The sequence below is a fragment of the Eleutherodactylus coqui genome, chromosome 10, assembly GCF_035609145.1.
Source record: "Eleutherodactylus coqui strain aEleCoq1 chromosome 10, aEleCoq1.hap1, whole genome shotgun sequence".
NCBI classification, from domain to species: Eukaryota; Metazoa; Chordata; class Amphibia; order Anura; family Eleutherodactylidae; genus Eleutherodactylus; species Eleutherodactylus coqui.
Genome location: NC_089846.1, coordinates 115,451,421 through 115,472,428, shown reverse-complemented (window position 1 = coordinate 115,472,428; position 21,008 = coordinate 115,451,421). Strand labels below are relative to the sequence as shown.

General features: G+C 44.5%; 1 protein-coding gene across 1 annotated transcript in view; it reads left to right on the top strand.

The window, feature by feature from the left end:
- Positions 1-20,457, top strand: part of LONRF3 (LON peptidase N-terminal domain and ring finger 3) — a 44,877-nt gene extending 24,420 nt beyond the window's left edge. Inside the window, exons 5-12 of the mRNA XM_066581766.1 lie at positions 2,825-3,068; positions 4,033-4,123; positions 8,308-8,422; positions 9,360-9,481; positions 10,839-10,997; positions 11,503-11,665; positions 12,246-12,395; positions 18,116-20,457. Of these exons, the coding sequence (XP_066437863.1) occupies positions 2,825-3,068; positions 4,033-4,123; positions 8,308-8,422; positions 9,360-9,481; positions 10,839-10,997; positions 11,503-11,665; positions 12,246-12,395; positions 18,116-18,274 (1,203 nt within the window). The 3' untranslated portion in view covers positions 18,275-20,457. The remainder of the gene's footprint in view (positions 1-2,824; positions 3,069-4,032; positions 4,124-8,307; positions 8,423-9,359; positions 9,482-10,838; positions 10,998-11,502; positions 11,666-12,245; positions 12,396-18,115) is intronic.
- Positions 20,458-21,008: the final 551 nt, after the last annotated feature.

Genomic DNA, 21,008 nt, shown 5'->3' with positions numbered 1-21,008 from the left:
CAGAGAGGGGATTCGGGTAAGTAAATTTTTTTTTTAAATTTTACCACATCCCTTGGGTTTGTCCTGCGCTGAACGGGGGGCCAATGCAAAAAAAAAAAAACGTTTCGGCGCGGGACAACCCCTTTAAGTGAATGGAAGCTACCTGAAATAGCAAGCCAGGTCACTGCATTGAAAATGGAGTTGTCTGTTTTCTGCATAAATTAGCTCAGTGCATACCCAGTCCAGCGAACAGCTCATCAGCGGGGGTTCCGGGCAGCAGACCGCTGCTGATCGAAGAGTAGGTCATCAGCTGTTCACAACTGGACAACCCCTTTAACAGTGAATTGCAGAGGAGACAGTTCTAAAGTCCTCATCACTGTCCAGGACCATTTCATAATGATTCCATCACTCTGCTGCACACTGTCTCCTTTTCCAGCTTGTACTGTAACTTTCCTATTAATAGCCAGTGAGATCATTGGTATATCCCAGGGGTTTGATGTCATTCACAGTCACATTATCAGAGACTAGAAGGAGATAAGCTCACTGAAGAGAAAACAATGCCCTGTCCACTTATGTCATTATGTAAGCATCACAATGTGACAATTCATCTTATGCAGAAAACCTGCAAAATACAAGCAGAGTAAGAACTGAAAGATTGAAGGAAGGATTTTCGAAAAGCACGGGGTATTTTACCGTCACCCTTTGTCATCCCGCAGTGTGCATTGCTCTCTGCAGTGTCTTTTCTAAGCAGCAGGCCAAATATATTTGGGCTGCCCTAGAAAACTGCAAATTGATTAAAAAAATAAGTCTACAGGGTATAAAGTCACTAGACTGATCCCTTTAAAGGCGTATACCAGAGGCTTTAAACTGCTTTACAACCACTCTGTCCTTCCCGGTTACTGCTGACCAGGACATGTGACTGTTGCAGCCAATCACTGGCCACAGAAGTGACTTTTTCTAGTCAGTGATTGGCTGCAGCAACCAGGAAGGAAACAGTGTTTGTGAAGCAGTTGTAAGTCTCCACAATAACCCTTTACGGAAGAGCATCTATGCTGAAGTACCCCAGATCATTTTTAGTATTGAACTACCCACTACTGTGATTAAGAATGATGTAATAGATGCTCTTTCTTAAAGGGGCTGCCCACGTTGTATATAGTGCCTCTCACCGGGTCCCTTATGCTATAAAATAACGAAGCAGTGGATACTCACTTCTTCCCGCTTGTCTCCTGCCACCAGCTCCTGTCTTTGTTACTGATGTCATCTTTTCATTCTGCAAGCAGCTTTTAGCCATGTACGAACAAGCTGCTTCAGCCAATGGCAGCGCTCGGTGACAATTGCCGAGCTTTGTTATTGGCTGCAGCAGCAGGCTCACAGACCTGTAAACATAGTGGAGGTCCGGAGCTGGTGGTGGGGGATGAGCAGGGAGAGGTGAGTATTCGCTGCCTTGTTATTTTACAGCATGGGGGACCCGGTGAGAAGCACGAAATATAACTCGGTTACCCCTTTAAAGTCGTCTATCTCAACTTCCCAATAAATAATAATTATTAGGGAGTTTGATGAAAAGTGTATCAGCATTTTCACTGATATAGACCACTTATTTAGACTATTGATAACCAATCGGAGATTTCATTATCAATGTATTTGAATCTGGGGCTAAATTGGAATATAAAATTACTGTATTGCTACAATATTCATGGGCATTTGAGAGGGCCTTAGTATCCGGCTCAGGGTTTCCCCTGTCTTCTTGATGTAATGGGGACTCGGTTCGGGTTGGAATGAACCGTTCTGACTCCAAGACCACTAGGAGTCCCAGGACCAACTCTTTTAGAGTCACCATCATGCTCTTGTCCTCATATGTAGGCAGGGGCACTGACAAAGATTAGTGTTCCGGTTCCAGCTGTACCGGTTTGGGAGAGGACTGGGTGTAAAAAAGCCTCTATCGATGGCCATGGCATGGAGAGTTTGGGAATAACTCTCATATAGCTCAAGAGCAAACATCTTCCCTCAATAACTTTAACAAACAAAGCAGAAATAGATGAACAGTTGAAACGCTCCTGTGCCCGGGGAAGATAAAACTTTGTGGCTATAAATGAATCAGAGGAATCCTCTGTAGCGGTAACAATGTTTATTGCGTTATTTTAGGTCCATTTAGCAAGATCAATCACACTGCTTACCTGGCCACCGGCACTATAAGGCTTTGGGATCCCATGTCCCATTGACGTGGTTCAAGAGATGGGAGGGAAACAAGGAGGCAACTGTCTCTCTGGAGTTTGTCTCTGGTTGAATCCTTCCTTCCCGATGAGGAGTATGTGCCGGTAGGGCTGCCTCTGCGCACTGTGGTATCCCCAGCTCTTCTCATACAACGTAGACGCCTCAACTTACCACTTCTGGTGGCTTTCCTGCTCCGATAGCTGCTCCTTGTTCCCACCCCTCTTAAAGCCGCTGTTATCATTACACAATTAATATTGCATCAGCAAAAAAATGATACTAAAAAAACCATATCCCCACCCTTACCGATGAACAGAAAAAAAGCCAAATACTGAGACAGTTAGATGAACAATAGGGAGGGATAAAATTGCAACAGTATATAATGAATTTTCCATTTACAGCAGGCAAAACTCTTAAAAATGGTTTGAAATGGAAGTATTATATAGAGGTTGTATACATGTTCGTTATGCAGTATAATAATTAAGAAAACCATTGTTCTGTGCAACTACTCCAGATGGACTGGTTTTCCCCTATTCTAATGACCAGCGGCGATCCTGAAAAACCTTTAACATGAAATAGTAAGGTAATGTCTCGTGTGTTGAAGCCATCTAAACATAATTTGCCTCTTTATGACCAGGTTAATATGGAATATAAAAAACCCCTAACGGTTCCAGAAGACGTTGGCCCACCTGGATGCAAAACCTCATGGAAGTTAATGCAGACTCCGGAAAATAAAAGTGATGTGGAGAACAAAAAGATCTCATCGGCAGAGACATCCATAAAACTGCCTCTGATGGGCAACACATTAAAAAGGAAACTGTCTTCCGAAGATGCATGTGAGGCCAGAATAACGGAGGGGCCCTCTAAGCTCTTGAAGAGAGGTAAGCCTCAAATGCTATGTCTTCCCAACGTAACCGTGCAATGAACATGGCAAATACAGTGTGGATAGACCCTACAGTATCATGCTCACATTGTACCAGTAGCCCTGTGTTATGAAGCTGTAGGTATAGAATTCTGTATGCTTTTGTCGTATCACAGAAACATACATCTGATGGAGCATGCCATAATTTGTTTTCAAGAAGAGACCAAGAAGAGCTAAGGTTCAAACGCAACTTGTTGGTAGGTTGTACAGACTTAATGAACTTCGATAATGTGGGTATTTTTTATTTTTTTTAATAGAAATCAATTTTATTCAAAAATATGTGTTCAAACCAGCAAGTGTAACACGTTTCGAGGTTCACAGATCTCTTCATCAGAAACAGGCTGAACTAGATGGACATTGTCTTCATTCAGCCTAACATACTATGTTACTATGTATGTATGTATGAAGATGTCTGGATTATATATAAAGTAGATGTTTGAACAAGAGTTCATGTAGCGGTAAACACTATAAACCATAGGTTGTCAGCCGTTTGGCCATGGCTAGCTCTTCTGCTCCCCTCGGCCGCCCTAACCAAACTGCTGACGCTCAATGTCTCTAAATAAAAGGGATTTCTACATTATCGAAGTTCAAATAATGGAAGTTGCTGTCAACCAGCAGGTTACTCCTGAGCCTTAGCTCTTCCAAACCTCCTCTACTTTATATTATAGCGCTAATATCACCTTTGGTTGACCAGTGAGTTAGGCCGGCAGCACCTGTTGCCTACTCTCTATTAACCTTACCAACGTGATAGACTCAAACCCTCATTTGGTATCAAGGTTGCTTTGCTCCCTTCATTTCCTACTTCATTAATATGCGTACTTATTTTTATAAACCCTTGACAGAATAAACAATATCCAAGACTAAGTTATGCTAGTGTGGAAATATATTTCACTAGATGTTGTTTTTTATTGGTTTCTTCGTAGATGTTAGAGTACCTGCAAATGGCGGAGACCATCATTCATCTGTCTCTACATACGTTGACCCATCAGATCTGGACTGTTCTCTCTGTATTAGGTAATGTTTCGTTCTGCTGGGACTGTTCTTGATATGACACATGGTAGAGTTGGAAGGGATCTCCAGGGTCATCGGGTCTAACCCCGTTATCAGTGCGGGATTACCTAAATCATCCCAGACAGATATTTGTCCAATCTCTGTTTGAAGAGTCCCATACCCTTAGGCTATGCTCACAAGGGGCATATTTGCTGCAGATTTTCCGTGCAGACCCTCCACAGTAGCAGCAAAGTGGATGAGATCTTCCAAATACAAAAAAATCTGCACAAAAGCCGTGGGTAAATTCACATGTTGTGCGGATTTTAAATCTGCAGCATGTCAGTTAGAGCAGCGGAAATCCCATACGGATGCTACCAGGGGCGTAACTAAAGGTTTAAGGCGCAAAAGGTGAGCTGGGGCCCCCCCTCTATCTGTATCTGTACCCGTACCCATACCTAAACCATGCTGCACAGAGGCATAACTTGAAGCTTCTGGGCCCCAATGCAAAACTTGTAACAGGGCCCCCAACTATGATGCTTTATTCATAGTACTGGGCTCCCTATATGGAGAAGATAGGCCTTATGGGCCCCCTAAGGCTCCTGGGCCCGGGTGCAACCGCATCCCCTGCACCCTTTATAGTTACGCCCCTGGATCCTACCTCTTCAAATAAGGAGGTGATTTCCATACCAAAATCGGCATCAAAACCCACACTAATTTTGATGCAGATTTTGTGCTGCGGACACTCCAACAAATTCCGCCCCGTAGACAGCCTAGGAGGGAATAACTTCTGGAGGACCACATTTAACAGCCATTAGTTGACAAAGTCTCTGTGACCACCTATCTTCTGACGCTCATTCTAATTTTCCGCCAATCTTTTCAGATATTTTGGGTCATTTTGGGAGGGCACTAATAACCCCGCTCAGAAGTTCTTTTGAATGCTTAGTATATTCTACAACTTGGGTTCAATGTGATCTCACATTTTGTCATTTTTAGGTCCAAAATTCTATGCTAGTTGATTTCTTGATACATTTTGTATAGTTTTTAGATCTTTGCTTTTCGGATACAGAGCTCTAAATCCCCTGCATATTTACATCATAACATGTTGGATACCTGCAGCCACCACTAAAAAGAGGTTCAGAACTTACAGCATACTGAAGTATTATTGAGTTTAATGCATATACATTATGCAGTGGGAAAGCTATAACTATGGGCTGTGCAGGCGACCAACGTGTTATCTGTTCCTCTCGGTGTCATAGTTCTTCCAAACTACCCGTTTTTATACTCAGGACATTTTGCACCAGGCACAAATCAAGGGCCGTTAATTTTATATGGAAGAGCCAACGAATACACTACACTATACTAGTATGTCACAAAACTTTGGGAGGCACGGGCATTCCTGACTATGATATGCATCATAAAGCAGCTGTAAGTTCCTGCTCTTTCATCTGCTTCATAATAGTGCAGTTAAGGGGGTTGTCCAAGTTATGCAAAAACTGTCACCGGGTCCCTGCGGCGTAGAAAGTAGCTGATGCTCACCTCTTCCTGCTCATCTCCTTTCTTTTCCGTGCATCCCCCAAGTCTATTGTGCATAACCCCCTCACACCAGCTCTAGTATACCAGTTACTTATCTATCATGGCTTCTATGGGATAGAATCAGAGATGAGCGAGTATACTCTCTAAGGCACATTACTCGAGCGAGTAGTTCTTTAGCCGAGTATCTCCCCGCTCGTCTCTAAAGATTCGGGGGGCGGGGGAGAGCGAGGAGGAACGGAGGGGAGATCTCTCTCTCCCTCTCTTCCCCCGCTCCCCGCCGCAACTCACCTGTCACCCGCGCCGGCCCCCGAATCTTTAGAGACGAGGGGGGAGATACTCGGCTAAGGCACTACTCACTCAAGTAATGTGCCTTAGCGAGTATACTCGCTCATCTCTAGATAGAATGCTTCATAGATGGCTGTTGGCTGCTAGATAAGGAATCCTGGTAGTTATAGCCACAAGTCCTAGATACTGAAAATCTCATTGATCCCTTCCATAAATTCATCTTTCCACAACTTGTCAGCTATACGAGTATGGATCAATACTGCTTTATGATATACCTGGATTCTGTTCCTTAGGTAATGATTGTTTTCACCCCTTCTTTCCTTTTTTTTTCCACCTTCATTTCATTTATTCTTCTTGTTTACTCTACTTTCCCTTCCAAATGATCAGTTAGGACTTTGATAAAAGTTTGCAATTTACTTCTACTTAACTCTTACGTGATTATAGTGTACTAATACAATCCACTGTTTTCCGTACTGCAACTTTGAATGCTCTAAAAATGTGTAAAGGGGTTGTCTGACTTGGCAACAAGGGAGCAAGTATCATCAGATAGGTATTTATTAACATATATTAAGCCCCCCACACCTGAAACTACTAACTATATTGGAAAACCTCTTTAAAGCTGTTAATAAAATGTACCATAAATGTTTGTCAATGTAGGGATTTATAGAGCTCTGTATCAGAATATCGCAGCTTTAATCATTTGTAATAACAAATCCACATCGAATATTGAATTTTTTTTTTCAATTAATTTTTAATTTAAAAAAAATCATGGGTGGACATTAATTTTAAGAATGATTATACCTATCGGGATGATATCATTTGTACAGCTGTATACATAACATGCACTAATATTTATTGTATAGTATAAAAGTATGAGCCAAAATAAGACTGTGACAATATGGCTATGTTTCGAAGAAGGGAAATATTTAGGGTTTTTTTTTTTGAGGGTCAGTGTAATATAAAAAAGAGGAAGCGGGAAGGGGGGGGGGGGGGTAATGTCCAGCTAGTGCCATACAGGGGGCTGAGGGCAGTCCCATGTATAGCTATCCTTATACAAATTATAGCATACCCGAATATCTGCATGGAATGGATAGGGTTACCACCCAGCCACTACTAAGGGCACTATTACTATTGGGGACACAAATGGAGGCATTATTACTTCTGGGGGTAATATTATTGGGGCCACAACTGGGACATTTTTTACTACTGGGGGCAGTGTTACCATTGGGTCCACTACTGGGGGTCACTATTATTATTAGGGCCACCACTGGGCGCAGAGTTACTATTGGGGCCACTAATAAGTGCGCTACTACTATTAGTGCTACAGCTGGGGGCATTATTACTGATGTGGGCACTGTTACAATTGGGGCCACTACTACGGGAACTATTAGTATTGGGGCCACTACTGGGGACACATTTACTATTGCAGCCACTACTAGGGGCATTATAACTACTGGGAACCCTATTACTATTGGGGCCACAACTAGGGGCATTATTACCACTGGGGACTCTATTACTATTGTGGCAACTACTGGGGGCACAGTTACTATTGGGGCCACTACTGGAGACATAGTTATTAGTTGCAGCTACTAGAATAACTGAGGCAAAAACATAAATTGTAATAAGCCATGCCCCTAATCAAACCCCCTTTTACCTTTCATGGTATTGTTTTGTGAAAAAGTGGCAACCCTAGGAATAGGATAGGGCAACACTAAAAAAAAAGTAAAACGTTGAGGAAGTGAGTTAAGTTCGAATGGTCATGATGATCAGTAATGATCAGCAATACTTGTATTTCTGTGTATAGGTTAGGAACTCAGGGTTTATAATGCATTCCTGACAGGTATTTGGACAAACCACAAATGCTTCATTTACAGAATAGTCCTTTATGAGACTAGAGCAAAGAGAAGCTTCTGTGCTCATTGCCCGCTCAGACACTGGGAGTCTGCCTCGTTCGCAGACAGGTTATGTAATCTTATTAATCATAGGCTGTTTCTTATATTAAAAACGGCAGACTGTGCTCCTTTCCCTGGATTAAGCAATGACCCAGCGTCCAGTCGACCAACCAAGCTGGAATTAACCCAGTTCTACTTTTCAGGCAACAAAAAACTTTCACATTCAGGCCAAGAAAAGAGTTTTAAGGTAAAATGGTTCCTGGTGCTGTGTGTGCCGTAGTTGTGGCTAGGACCCTCTTAAGACAACCCAATGTTGCCGTAGACGTACTTGATATTCAGCTGTTAGTATATAGTGTATATGTTCTTGCCACAGCAAGGTTTTAGCTAGCCACACAAGTGATCCATAGGAGCCCTAAACTGTACTGTAGAGATGACCCACAACATATCCTACTGTTGCAAGATATTGTTGTTTTTCTCTTTTTACTCCTTTGACTCCAGGTTGCTGTATGAGCCAGTCACTACTCCCTGTGGACACACCTATTGCCTCAAGTGTCTCGAGCGATGCCTTGATCACAACCCCAAGTGTCCATTGTGCAAAGAAGACCTGTGTGAGGTGAGGTTCCACCTTTATAACATTGGGAATACTGAATAATGGGTAATTGCTGCCCTATTATACTAAACAGATAGCGATATGAGCAGTGAGATCGAAAGGGGGCATAAACCTTAAATTCTTCCCTTTATGTACACAACTCAATGGGAGCTGAACCTGCAGTTACAAGCACCGGCCACTACACAGGGGTCGGAGCAGCAGCTTCCACTCGAAAACCTTGTGTGTTGCGTGGCGCTGACAATGGCACCCAATCAGCTGATCGGCCGGGGGCCAGAGCAGTGGACCCCAACCAGTTAATTACTAATGACCTATCCTGAGGACAGTTTATCAATAGTATTTCCCTGGAAAACTCCTTTAAGTTTGGTACCATTTCCAAACTGCTGTGAGGCAGACTAAGGCCGGATTCACACGAGCATATGTGTATTTGCATGCAACTTTGCAGAATAAACTATGCTTTTTTTGTATATTTTACTGTACTTTTTGCACCATGTGAGACATGTACATTTGCGCACGGCAAACAGATACACCAATTGAAATGTCTAATTAGTCTAATGAGTTTCGGATGTGTTCTTTTTCCTGCCCACTTTTGCAGTGTTTCACGCATCTCCTAGCATATTGCACATGCATTTCGCATCCCCATTGACCTCTATGGGGGTTTTGCTGAAAACAGAGCATGCTGAATTTTTTTTTTACATGACCAATATGCATTGGAAATGAACCAATTGAAATCCACAAGTTCTGTTCTCTGCGTATTGCGCACGCAAATATGAGCACATATATGCCCGTGTGAAAAGAGCCTAAGGGAATTTCTACTCTAGTAATGTCCCATTCAACCAAATTCGAGACGAGCTGAAATGCTCCTTCAGGATCTCTCAGCTCCATCACTTCTACGGCTCACAAATCACTTCCCTGTATTCTGATATTCCGTGTCCGTTTTCAGTACCTGGCCATGAGGAAGTTTTGTAAGACAGACCTGATGGAAGATCTCATCGCCAAATACTTTCCTGAGGAACTCAAAGAGAGGAAGATGGTTTATGAAGAGGAAATAGCAGAGCTTTCCAAGTAAGTCCACAAATCAAAAAAGCTATATATCCGTGGAACCGTGGGCTTGCCGGCTTGCAAGTTTTACAGTTTATACAGATATGGATTCACTATTGTGAATACATTGCAATTACTTATTGTGTCCGGTCCTCAGCTGCAACCTGTATTATTACCAATTCTCATTAAAACCTGCATGATGGATGTGGATTGGCCTTGCCACACACCGATTTGGCTGTGGGTTGACGTGGCAGCACCCGGGGACCAACCAGTTTTCATGCTTAACCTGTCCAAGTGGGATACTGGCTTTACTCAAGCCATTACACATACAGTCCCAGTTAAGTGGATGCTGATGCAGTACTTGTAGGTCTGAACAGGGTTTAGTCACAAAACAAGCTAAAGTCAACACTGGCAGCACAGATGCATAAAGGAGGTCCAAGTTAAATGTCCAGAAACTCAAGAGTCGAGGTCAGGGAACATAGAAATCAGAATGTTCAAAAACAGGCAGAAGCAGGAATATACAGAAACTCGAGCTTTATCACAACGGCTATAAGACCCATTGCTTATACATCCTCCATGGGTGTGGGGGATTACTAATATAGCAGATGATAGCTGGAGATAGGTGGAGGAGACAATGGAATTAGAGAGTGCACTAGCCCTTTAAGAGAGGGACGGTAGCGCATATGAGCCCTATAGACAAAGCCTTGGGAGCAAACAAAGGCATAGTGGTGCTGTGTGCCATGTGATTGGTGGCAGTGCCCTACCGCAACCCTATGAGCAGTTCTGGTTCAGACCATGTCTTCCTGGTATAAGATATGTCCCTGATCTTTTTACCATTTACTTGGTATTTTTGCATCTTTTGCCTAGTATTGTTGTGAGTATTGTAATTAACATCTATCTATTGTCATTGCCAACTAGGGACAGTCTAGGCATCCCATAGGTTCCAGACATAGGGTTGCCCTTTTCAGGGCGTATACCCTGCTTTTAGGCTGGGTTTCCCATATTTGTATTCTAGAATGAGATTTCCCTTTCCTCATTATTAGTTATGTTATAAATAGTTTTGTCGATCCAGACAAAGTGCTTAGACCTCTTGCTCAGATGTAACATTTTACCCTTAAAAACTGTATTGCCCATATGTACAACTCTAAATATGAACTGATATTACTATAGATATACAAATTGTTGTCAATTACTTAAAGCCATCCCTAGGCAAAAGAAGGCAGTATATGAGAAGAAGACATTCACTCATGTAAATGCCACTGTCAAGCCACCCAGTGCAATATGATACACTTCCCCCAGGGTTATCAATTTTAATAGACAATTCCTAGATTTTATTGTGATTTCACTTGATTTTACAGGTCTTTATTTTCTTCTCTTTAAGCTTGAACACAAATGTGCCCATATTTGTGTGTACAATGGCATACCCTACAGTACCATGTCCGCTACACATATTTGAACCTTGCTATCGCTTGATGATTCGAAGATGCATGGAAACTGGTACCAAGCAGTTTGGCATGTGTATTGGAGACTCTGTTAAAGGGTAAGTATATGTATTAGTTTCATAAATCTAGGTTACATTTTCCCATTGCTTTTTTTGCTATCTAAAACTACCATTGTCTAGTAGGCTGCAAGGTAAGTCATGGTGATTCCATTAACCCTTTCCAATCCAATTTTGGATTCAGGGTTTTCTAAAAGGCTTTCTCTTTTTGCTGTTATACAACGGGGCCATCTGCTGGCTAAAGCCAGTGTGTGTGCGCCAGAGAGGCTCCGACAGTGGAGTGGCTGGCAATAGACGGTAAGAATACCCTGTCGGACGTCTTCTGACATTGGAGCTGTACAAGCTTCAATCAGAATGTAGGAAGACGTCAGACAGTGGATTGGAAAGGGTTAATAAGAAGAAGAGAACCTGGGTATTAGTCAAAAAAATGGGCAGAAACCCTTTTAAAGCGATTGTAGAGTTTATGTAGATAAAGCGATCTCCGCAGTGATAGGAACGCGGTTTAGAGAAACACTTTGATTTAATAGGTTGCTCTTCCCTTTCTCAGGTTTGCAGATTACGGCTGCATGTTGGAGATCAGGAATGTGGAGTTCTTTTCTGATGGCCGTTCTGTAGTGGATAGTATTGGCAAAAGGAGATTTAAGGTCATTCGACACAGTCAACGAGATGGCTATAACACAGCTGATATAGAATATATAGAGGATGAAAAAGTAAGTAATGTATATGCCTTTAGCCATATACTTTAACCCTTTCATGAGCATATATTTGAGTTCTGTCGTTTTTTAGGTGGTCCGACAATTCTTGCTATATTAATACTATAATTTCAAGGGTCATTACTAGAGATGAGCGAGCACGCTTGATAAGGTGAGTTACTCGAGCGAGCCTCACTCATCTCGAGTAACTGCCTTCTCCTCTGAGCGTGCTCGGGAGGGCGGGGGAAGGGGGGGAGAAGGCTTAGTACTTTCTCCCCTTCGTTTTGGCAATCAGCTCCCAGACTCCACTGATCAAAACTCCTGCCATACCGCAATGACATGCCAAACCTTTTGAAAGTTTATTTACACTTTAAGTTTTTCTCTCTGCATAAAGGACATTAGTAAAAAGATGGGGAACAACCGGAGTTTGTAAATCTTGTTGGTACAAAATCAGCAACACCAGTTCTATTGCTCCTTATTGCTACACTTCGTTACGAGTTACAGTATTAGTATCTATGATGGCGCTATACTAAGATTTTCATTTAGCTAATATGTGACATAACATAGTTAATACATTGTTGCCCTGTTTGTCTTGCAGGTACAGGAAGAACATTATGCTGAATTGCTTGCATTGCATGATTCTGTGTACGACCAAGCCTACATTTGGTTTACTACACTGAAACCAGCACTAAAAACTCGCATTTTGAGTCATTTTGGATCTATGCCAGCTAAGGAAATTGACTTACAGGTAAATATGTAATATAAGATGCTGAGACTTTGTCAGTGTGGAAAGTTTTTAAGAGAATGAACCAGCATCAATACTCAAGTAGTGAACGTCTATTACTTTATTTAGTATGGCCCTGGACCAGCATGGCGTGTCAGCCTATGGTGCTGCGTTCCAAGGAAAGTATTAACCCACCAGGGTCCACAGACCACTTGGGTTCTCTGTAGGCTGATCCGGGACTGAGTAGAAGACCCTATCAGCAAGAGCTGTTACATAGAAGACGTAACAGCCGACAAATCTAGGTTACATCACGGGAATGTTTTGTCTGCCTCCACACCTTATAGTTCTTCATCTGAGTGTTTGGAGCAGGGTTCCTTGGGAGGATAAAAATTGAAAACTGTTCATCATGGCAAACAAGATACTTTTAAGGGGTTGTCTAGGAGCTTTCATTTTTTTTTTTTTAATAATCCGGGAATGCTGTAAAATAAAAAAATTGACTTTACTTGCCTCTTTTACTCCCTGCCGCGGACAATCCCTGACCTCAGCATTTCCACCGCTGAGGCCATTGATTGGTTTCAGCATCCATGTGGTAAGACGGCACATGATTGAGCCAAGTGATCTGAGACAGCGACTGGAATGGTGGGGGAGCAACACAAGCAAGTATAGTCTATACTGAATGGGAAAGAACTGTAGTACCATTCCAGGCCACTGCATGGCGGACAGTGTTGCACTTCTTCGGGCATGTTGTGCCTTCAGCAAACAGTTTCAGATCCCTGCTGATCTGCTATTGATGAGCTATTTTGAGGATAGGTCATCAATATTATAATACTGGAAAACCCTTTAAGTATTTATCTGAATGCTTGTTTATGTGGTTCTGGAGCAAGTTATCAATTTGCTCTGTATTCGGATCTGCTAAAAAGTGGTTTTGACCTCTTTGTTTCTGACTACCCTCTGGAATTGCCTTCCTGTACCGCATACTTGGCTTTGCCATACACTGTTGGTGAACCTGGACTGTCTGACTACTCTCCTGCATTAAGCTCTGGATTCCACTGGTGATACTTGTAGTTCTTCTGACTCTGACCTCACTTCTGTTTTATACTCTAGTTTGTCTGTCTAGAACTTGTAGTACTACTCCAGTTACTATTTTCTCTACTATGTCACTAGTTGGTGACTATTCTGAGGGCCGCGACTTGAGGATTCCCATGCAGCCAAGTCCAACCCTTTTTGCAGTTGGTTAGGCTTAATACCAGGGAATCCCTGAGACTCATTGATCCAGTATAGCCTGTGTCAAGTCATCTGTGGTACCCAGTTCAGTCTTGGTATATACACCGAAAGATCACTGCATTGGAAACACCTACTCAATAATGGCTTGGTCCACGTTTTTAGGCGATCATGGCTTTCAGATGTCGGGGAACAGATTCCACAAGGTGGTGAATATCCTCCATACCCAAAGCAATCCAGGACAGCTGCAGCAGCTTCATCTGCTGATGCACACTTTGCAGATAATTGGGAGCAGATCCCTGACCAAGACACCACCACCAGTGGTGTGCCCATGGGATATGGCATCATGCTATATATGCCAAATGCAGACTCAGCCATCTTTATGGTTCAGCAGATAACAGGACCCGTCACTCCAGATGACATTTTGCCATGTGTCCAAGGTCCATTGATATCTTTCCTAGACCCATAAGAGGCATTGTTGGCAAGGACATGGAGTCATCAGGGAAACCCTTGTTGGTCTATTGCTATTGAAACCCAGTCAAGGCAAGGTACACCACATGGTCATTTTGGAAAGTTGTCTAACTTCCCAATTATTGTACTGCTGGATCAGTTGGTCCACTGTGGCGGGTTGTTGTTGAGGTACTAGACTTGTGATTCGACACTTGCCTTTGGGATAAACCATACGTGGCCTGCTGCTGCGTGATCTTCTGTTGGATATCTGTCCATGGTTTAACCAGTCTTGGTACACTTTTAATACTATGGTTTGGGGACAGCCAACAAATGTGACTGTTTCAGAAATATGGGCACCAATAATCTGCATGTGGAATAACTCAAGTCACCACGTTTATTCTGCTATGCAGGGAAGAGGTGAGCACATGATCTGAGAATAGATCGAGATGTGGCCATCATGTGGTACTGCATTACTGACTGTTACAAGTCAACAACATTCCATTTCGCCTCAGCATCTAATAAGCATTTATCAGCACAGTTCCTGTTTTGTTGTTTAATGCTCCACCCTCCGAAAACTTTAACATCTTGTGCTCTGAAATAATTCACAAGTGTGGGGTTCTTCTTTTGATTGCACCAGAGCTTTACCCTCTATCATTCTATGGTCAAAATTAGCAGGATCACGTTGCTTACCCATTATGGCTTGTTCTAAACACTCTAATAGTTGTTGAACATTACCAGCTTCTTAAAACGATATTACAGAATAGTCAGATGGCCTATATCAGTGGTGGCAAACCTATGGCATGTGTGTCAGACAGAGCCCTCCCTGCTGGCACGCATCGCCGCCGTCCCGTCACCACATCAGTGAATACCGGCAGGGGCCGCGGCTCCTCTGCCAGTATTCACTCACTGCGCTGCTAGTGGCGCTGATCCCGGCGCACACTGTAACGTCAGTGTGCAGCCGGGATCCCCCTTCCCCGACGTCTCCTCTTAGGTTCCGCGAGAGCAGGGGGAGGAGGCATCCGGCAGCACACTGACGTCACAGTGTGCACCGGGATCATCGCCGAGCAGCAACACCTGGCAAAAGAGGGGTGGAGCTTCCATGAGGAGGAGTACACACCCCAGTAGTGACACCCCACAGTGGCAACCACTAATATTGACACTGTGGAGTGTCAATATTAGTGGTGGCTGCTGTGCTGTTTCACTATCATGCTGAGGGTCCGCTGTGGGGGGGCTCACTATTACCGCTGTGGGGTCACAATTACTGCTGAGGCTGCTAGGGGTGGGGTCAGTATTACCACAGGGGCTGCTGTGGGGGGTTCACTATTACCACTGGGGGGGTCACTATTACTGCTGAGGCCGCTAGGGGTGGGGTCACTATTACCGCTCGGGAGGGTCACTTTTATCGCTGGGGCCACTGTGAGGTGTCACTATCATAGTGGGGGCCGCTGTGGGGTGTCACTATCATAGTGGGGGCCGCTGTGGGGTGTCACTATCATAGTGGGGGCCGCTGTGGGGTGTCACTATCATAGTGGGGGCTGCTGTGGGGTGTCACTATCATAGTGGGGCCTCTGTGGGGTGTCACTATCATAGTGGGAGCCACTGTGGGGTGTCACTATCATGCTGGGGGCAGCTGTGGGGTGTCACAATCATGCTGGGGGGAGCTGGGGGGGGTCACTATTACCGCAGGGGCCACTGTGGGTGTGGGGGGGGGTCACTATTACCACTGGTGGGGCCACTATTATTGCTGTGGCTGCCAGAGATGTGGTGACTATTACCACTGGGGGGGTCAGTATTATCACTGGGGCCGCTGGGGAGCGTCACTATTACCATTGGTGGGGGTCATTATTACCACTGCAGGCCGCTGGGGGGTGTCACTAGTATTGCGGGGGAGGTCACTATTATCGCTGGGGCCGCTGTGGGGGGGGGGGCACTATTACCACTTGGGCCGCTGTGGCATGTCACTATTACCACTGGGGCCACTGTGTGATGTCACTATTATCACTGGAGCCGCTGTGGGGTGTAACTATCCTAGTGGGGGTCACTGTGGGGTGTCACTATCATAGTGAGGGTCGCTGTGGGGTGTCACTATCATAGTGGGGGTCATTGTGGGGTGTCACTATCATATTGGGGCCGCTGTGGGGTGTCACTATCATAGTGGGGGCCGCTGTGGGGTGTCACAATCATGCTGGGGGGCGCTGAGGGTGTCACTATCATGCTGGGGGCTGCTGTGGGGGGGGGGTCACTATTACCGCAGGGCCCCACTATGGGTGGGGGAGGTCACTATTACCACTGGTGGGACCACTATTACTGCTGAGGCTGCCAGAGGTGGGGTGACTATTACCACTGGGGGGGGGTCAGTATTATCACTGGGGCCACTGGGGGGGGCGTCACTATTACCATTGGTGGGGGTCACTATTACCATGGGGGGCCGCTGGGGGGGTCACTAGTATTGCTGGGGGAGGTCACTATTATCGCTGGGGCTGCCGGGGGGGGGGGGGGGGGGACTATTACCGCTTGGGCCGCTGTGGCATGTCACTATTACCACTGGGGCCGCTGTGGGATGTCACTATTACCACTGGGGCCGCTGTGGGATGTCACTGTTACCACTGGGGCCGCTGTGGGATGTCACTATTACCACTGGGGCCGCTGTGGGATGTCACTATTACCACTGGGGCCGCTGTGGGATGTCACTATTACCACTGGAGCCGCTGTGGTATGTCACTATTACCACTGGAGGCGCTGTGGGATGTCACTGTTACCACTGGGGCCGCTGTGGGATGTCACTATTACCACTGGGGCCGCTGTGGGATGTCACTATTACCACTGGGGCCGCTGTGGGATGTCACTATTACCACTGGAGCCGCTGTGGTATGTCACTATTACCACTGGAGGCGCTGTGGGATGTCACTTACCACTGGAGCCGCTGTGGGATGTCACTATTACCATTGGGGCCGCTCTGTGGATGTCACTATTAACACTGGGGCTGCTGTGGGATGTCACTATTAACACTGGGGCTGCTGTGGGATGTCACTATTAACACTGGGGCTGCTGTGGGATGTCACTATTACCACTGGGGCTGCTGTGGGATGTCACTATGGGTTATGTTTACATGTGGCAGAAATGTGCAGGGCTGTTTCAAAATAGACAGCGTGCAGATTTTGTCTGCTTTTTGGATTCGGAAATGCTGCAGAATTTTCCACCGAATGTTCCCCTGAGGACATTCTGCAGCATTTCCGCATCCATAAAGCAGTCCAAATCTGCACGCTTATTTTGAAGCAGCCCTGTCCTTTTTAGAACAACGGGGGTAAAATCATACATCGTGATAAGCCCCGCCCTCTGACATGTTGGCACTTTGCGATAAATAAGTGGGTTTTGGGTTGCAGTTTGGACACTCGGTCCCTAAGGCCTCTTGTCCACGGGGGAAAATCAGGCCCGCTACGGAATCTCCATGGAGAATCCGTAGCGGGTCCCTCCTGCCCCGCGGACATGAGGCATTAAAATAAGAATTAACTCACCTCTCGCCCGCTCCGGATCTTCCCTTCGCCGCGGCTACATCTTCTCTCCGTCGCTGACGGATCTTCTTTCTTCGGGCCGGCGGATGCGCAGGGCACGTCGGTTGCGTGCCCCGCGCATGCGCCGGCCCGAAGAAAAAAGATCCGGCCGCGATGGAGAGAAGATGAAGCCGCGGCGAAGGGAAGATCCAGAGCGGGTGAGTAAATTCCGATTTTGGTCTCCCGCGGATCCGGACGGCTTCCATAGGCTTCAATAGAAGTCTGCGGGAGCCATCCCCGCGGGAGACCCACACGAAAATGGAGCATGGTCCAGATTTTTTCATGCTCCATTTTTTTAAAAATCTCTTTTATTGACCATCCGCGGGTATTTATCTACCCGCGGGTGGTCAATGCATCCCTATGGGGTGCGGATCTGTGGGCAGGAGAAGAGTTAAAATCCGCTGCGGATTTTAATTCTTCTTTTGCCCGTGGACATGAGAGCTACAAGCTTTGCCAGCACTGGTCTATATTATGTAAATTGCAGAAAACATGTGCATTTATATCGGTTCTTGTCTTTTCCAGGTAAACCCCAATGGGCCAGCATGGTGCTGGTGGATTCTAGCTGTTCTTCCTCTCGAGAGCCGGGCACAGCTCCCTTTTCTTGCTATGACATCACTGAAGGATCGTTTAACCAGTATCCGGCGTGTCCTACTTTTTATGCGTCGTTCACGAACACGATAATGCTATTGTACCTAATTACATTCCATCGAGTGCATACATATTGTACGTGCCAGAAATGTATGTCACATTACAAATTGCAACGCCTTGACTCCTTCAAATAACTTCTTTGCAATTTTTGCCACCTGATGAATGAAATCCGTGCAAAGCCTGGACGCCTTTTATATCAAATGCAGTATGCAGATATTTTCTTTGGAACTCCAAATTTTGATAAAGTTTTGTTATACAAAATCTGAGTTTTTACAGAGCTGTACAGATTTATGATCATCGTTCCGCTTAATAATTTATTTTTTCATTACCATTTCCCCTGCTTGATGTGCTAAATTCACGGTGAAACAGAAAATGGAAAAATGTTGTAAATTGCTATATTTATTTCCTGTTATTGAAGATTTGTTATAATTTAAAAAAGAAGAAAGAAGAAACACACTTCTCCAGTTATATTCACTTTGTGTGTTTAAACATATTTATTTTGTAAGGAAGGACATTGTAGGAGATCAGAAAACATCTATGCTGCGGTTTGAGTTTTTGCACTTTACTTTCACAGTAAAAAAAATGTTTCCAATAATGCAGTAAATATATAAAGCTATGTGACTTTAAAGGGCCACTCTGGTGATAATATATTTTTCCATGCCTGCCCCCCTCACCTGATTGCCTGTTACACTCTGGAGATCTCCCCCTGTATATTGCAGTCACTTCCATGCAATGCAGCCCCCTGTCTGATGCTTATCAGGCACCATCCTGATGCTGAGATTTTTACTTTCAGTTTCACATCTAACATAGTAACATAGTTCGTAAGGCCAAATGAAGACAATGTCCATCTAGTCCAGCCTGTCTCTCCTGTGTTGTTGATCCAGAGGAAGGCAAAAAACCCCAAGAGCAGAAGCCAATAAGCCCTTTTGGGGAAAAAAAATTCCTTCTCGACTCCCTAATGGCAATCAGACTGTTTCCTGGATCAACCCCTAATAGTTCCTACCTGCCTGTAAACCCGGATCTATCCCATGATGCATCAGCACAGCATTAGCTGAGGCCATACCATTCTGCCTGCTGGGGGGATAGTTTGATTATCATTCCCTTTTATCTTCCCTTCTATAATTATACAGTCAGGAGAATGAGTTGTGATCTCCTCTATTATAACTGTGTGATGGCCTCATGCCTACGGCCGGGTATGTGCTGCGGAAGAGCCGCGGGACGGATGGCTTCCATTGACTACAATGAAAGCCTTCCAGGTGGAAATCCACACAGAAAAGAGTGTGCTGCAATTTTTCCTCCCACGAGCGGAACATTTCCGCTCTCGGGCAAAGAAAAGCTATTTTCCATAGCATGCTATGGGCAGTATTTGCTGGAGGATCCGGAGGCGGATGCCCGCTCCGGATCCCGCAGTGCAAATACGGCCATGGGCATTCGGCCATCATCATCATCAATAACTGTGACAGGAGGGCCTGTATCCCCCAGTAGACAATTTTTGTAGTAGGATGTATGCTGTTGGCCTTACACAAATTGAAAATCTGACTAGTTTCAGAGATCATAACACCAAGTAGATCTGAGCGGGTCAGAACTGAGATCACATGACCATCTGAGGAGGAGGCCCGGAATTTCTCATAGAAAGAAATAACTAACCAAGGTAGCGCTAGCATACGTATATAGCTGCATAACGAATGAATAAAACAAAAAAAATCACTGGAGTGGCCCTTTAACCCCGCAATACCACCGGAAGTATGTTTACGTCTTGGGCGCATGGTACTTAACGCATAAGTGGTAAGCATACATCTTGTGTATGGCAAAAGTGAGCCTGCGCCATTCAGCAGCCGGCCTCTCGCTGTTCACTCCTTACATGCCATGATCAATGTAAACTGCAGCATGTAAAGGGTTCACAAAAGCAGTGTGCTCCCTCTGTGACGTCATCAGCCCTGTGTTATGTAATTGCGAAGGCCTGATGGTTCGCCATGGCATTCAGATGCCAGACAATGGTATCTGGGCCTGCCATGGCCTGTGATCGCTATTGTAAGCAATAATGTATTACCATAGCGATCATAGCTTTTCAGATTTAGGTCCCCTACAGGGACATAAAAAAAAAATGTAAAAAGAAAATAAAAATAGTAAAAGAAAAAGTATCAAAAAAACCTTTTTTGTGCAATTTCCCTCTTTTTGTATTAATAAAAATAAAAAAAAAACACACTTGGTATCATCGTATTTGTAACAACCTGCACAATAAACTGAACACACTAGTTATCCTAGACAGCAAAAACTGTAAAAAAAAAAAAAGAAAATGGAGCCAAAATGCTAATCTTCTTCATTGTGCCTCCCAAAAGAACACAATGAATGTGATCAAAAAAGCCATATGGTAACAATAAAAACTACAGCTCATCAGACAAAAATATACGCCCTCACGACCTCCATCAGTGGAAAAATAAAAATGTTTTGGGACGTTGAATGCAGCGATGCAAAAAAATGTAATAATTTCCAAAAAGGCTTGTATTGAGCAAAAAAAAAAAACATATATATATTTGCATTGTCGTACAATCAGCACTTCTAGAGAATACCTCTGTAACAATACATGCCATGTCTATCTATTGGTCAATCACTGATGACTACTAAGCCCACAATGAGCAGAAATGGAAATGAATACATTTGCCTCTGTTCACATCCTCCTTCCTCGGAGGCGCCAATCAGATCCATGTTGCACTATTTCATCTAGTAAAGTGCAGGAGGGCAAAACGAAAGCCAGATGGTTCCCATT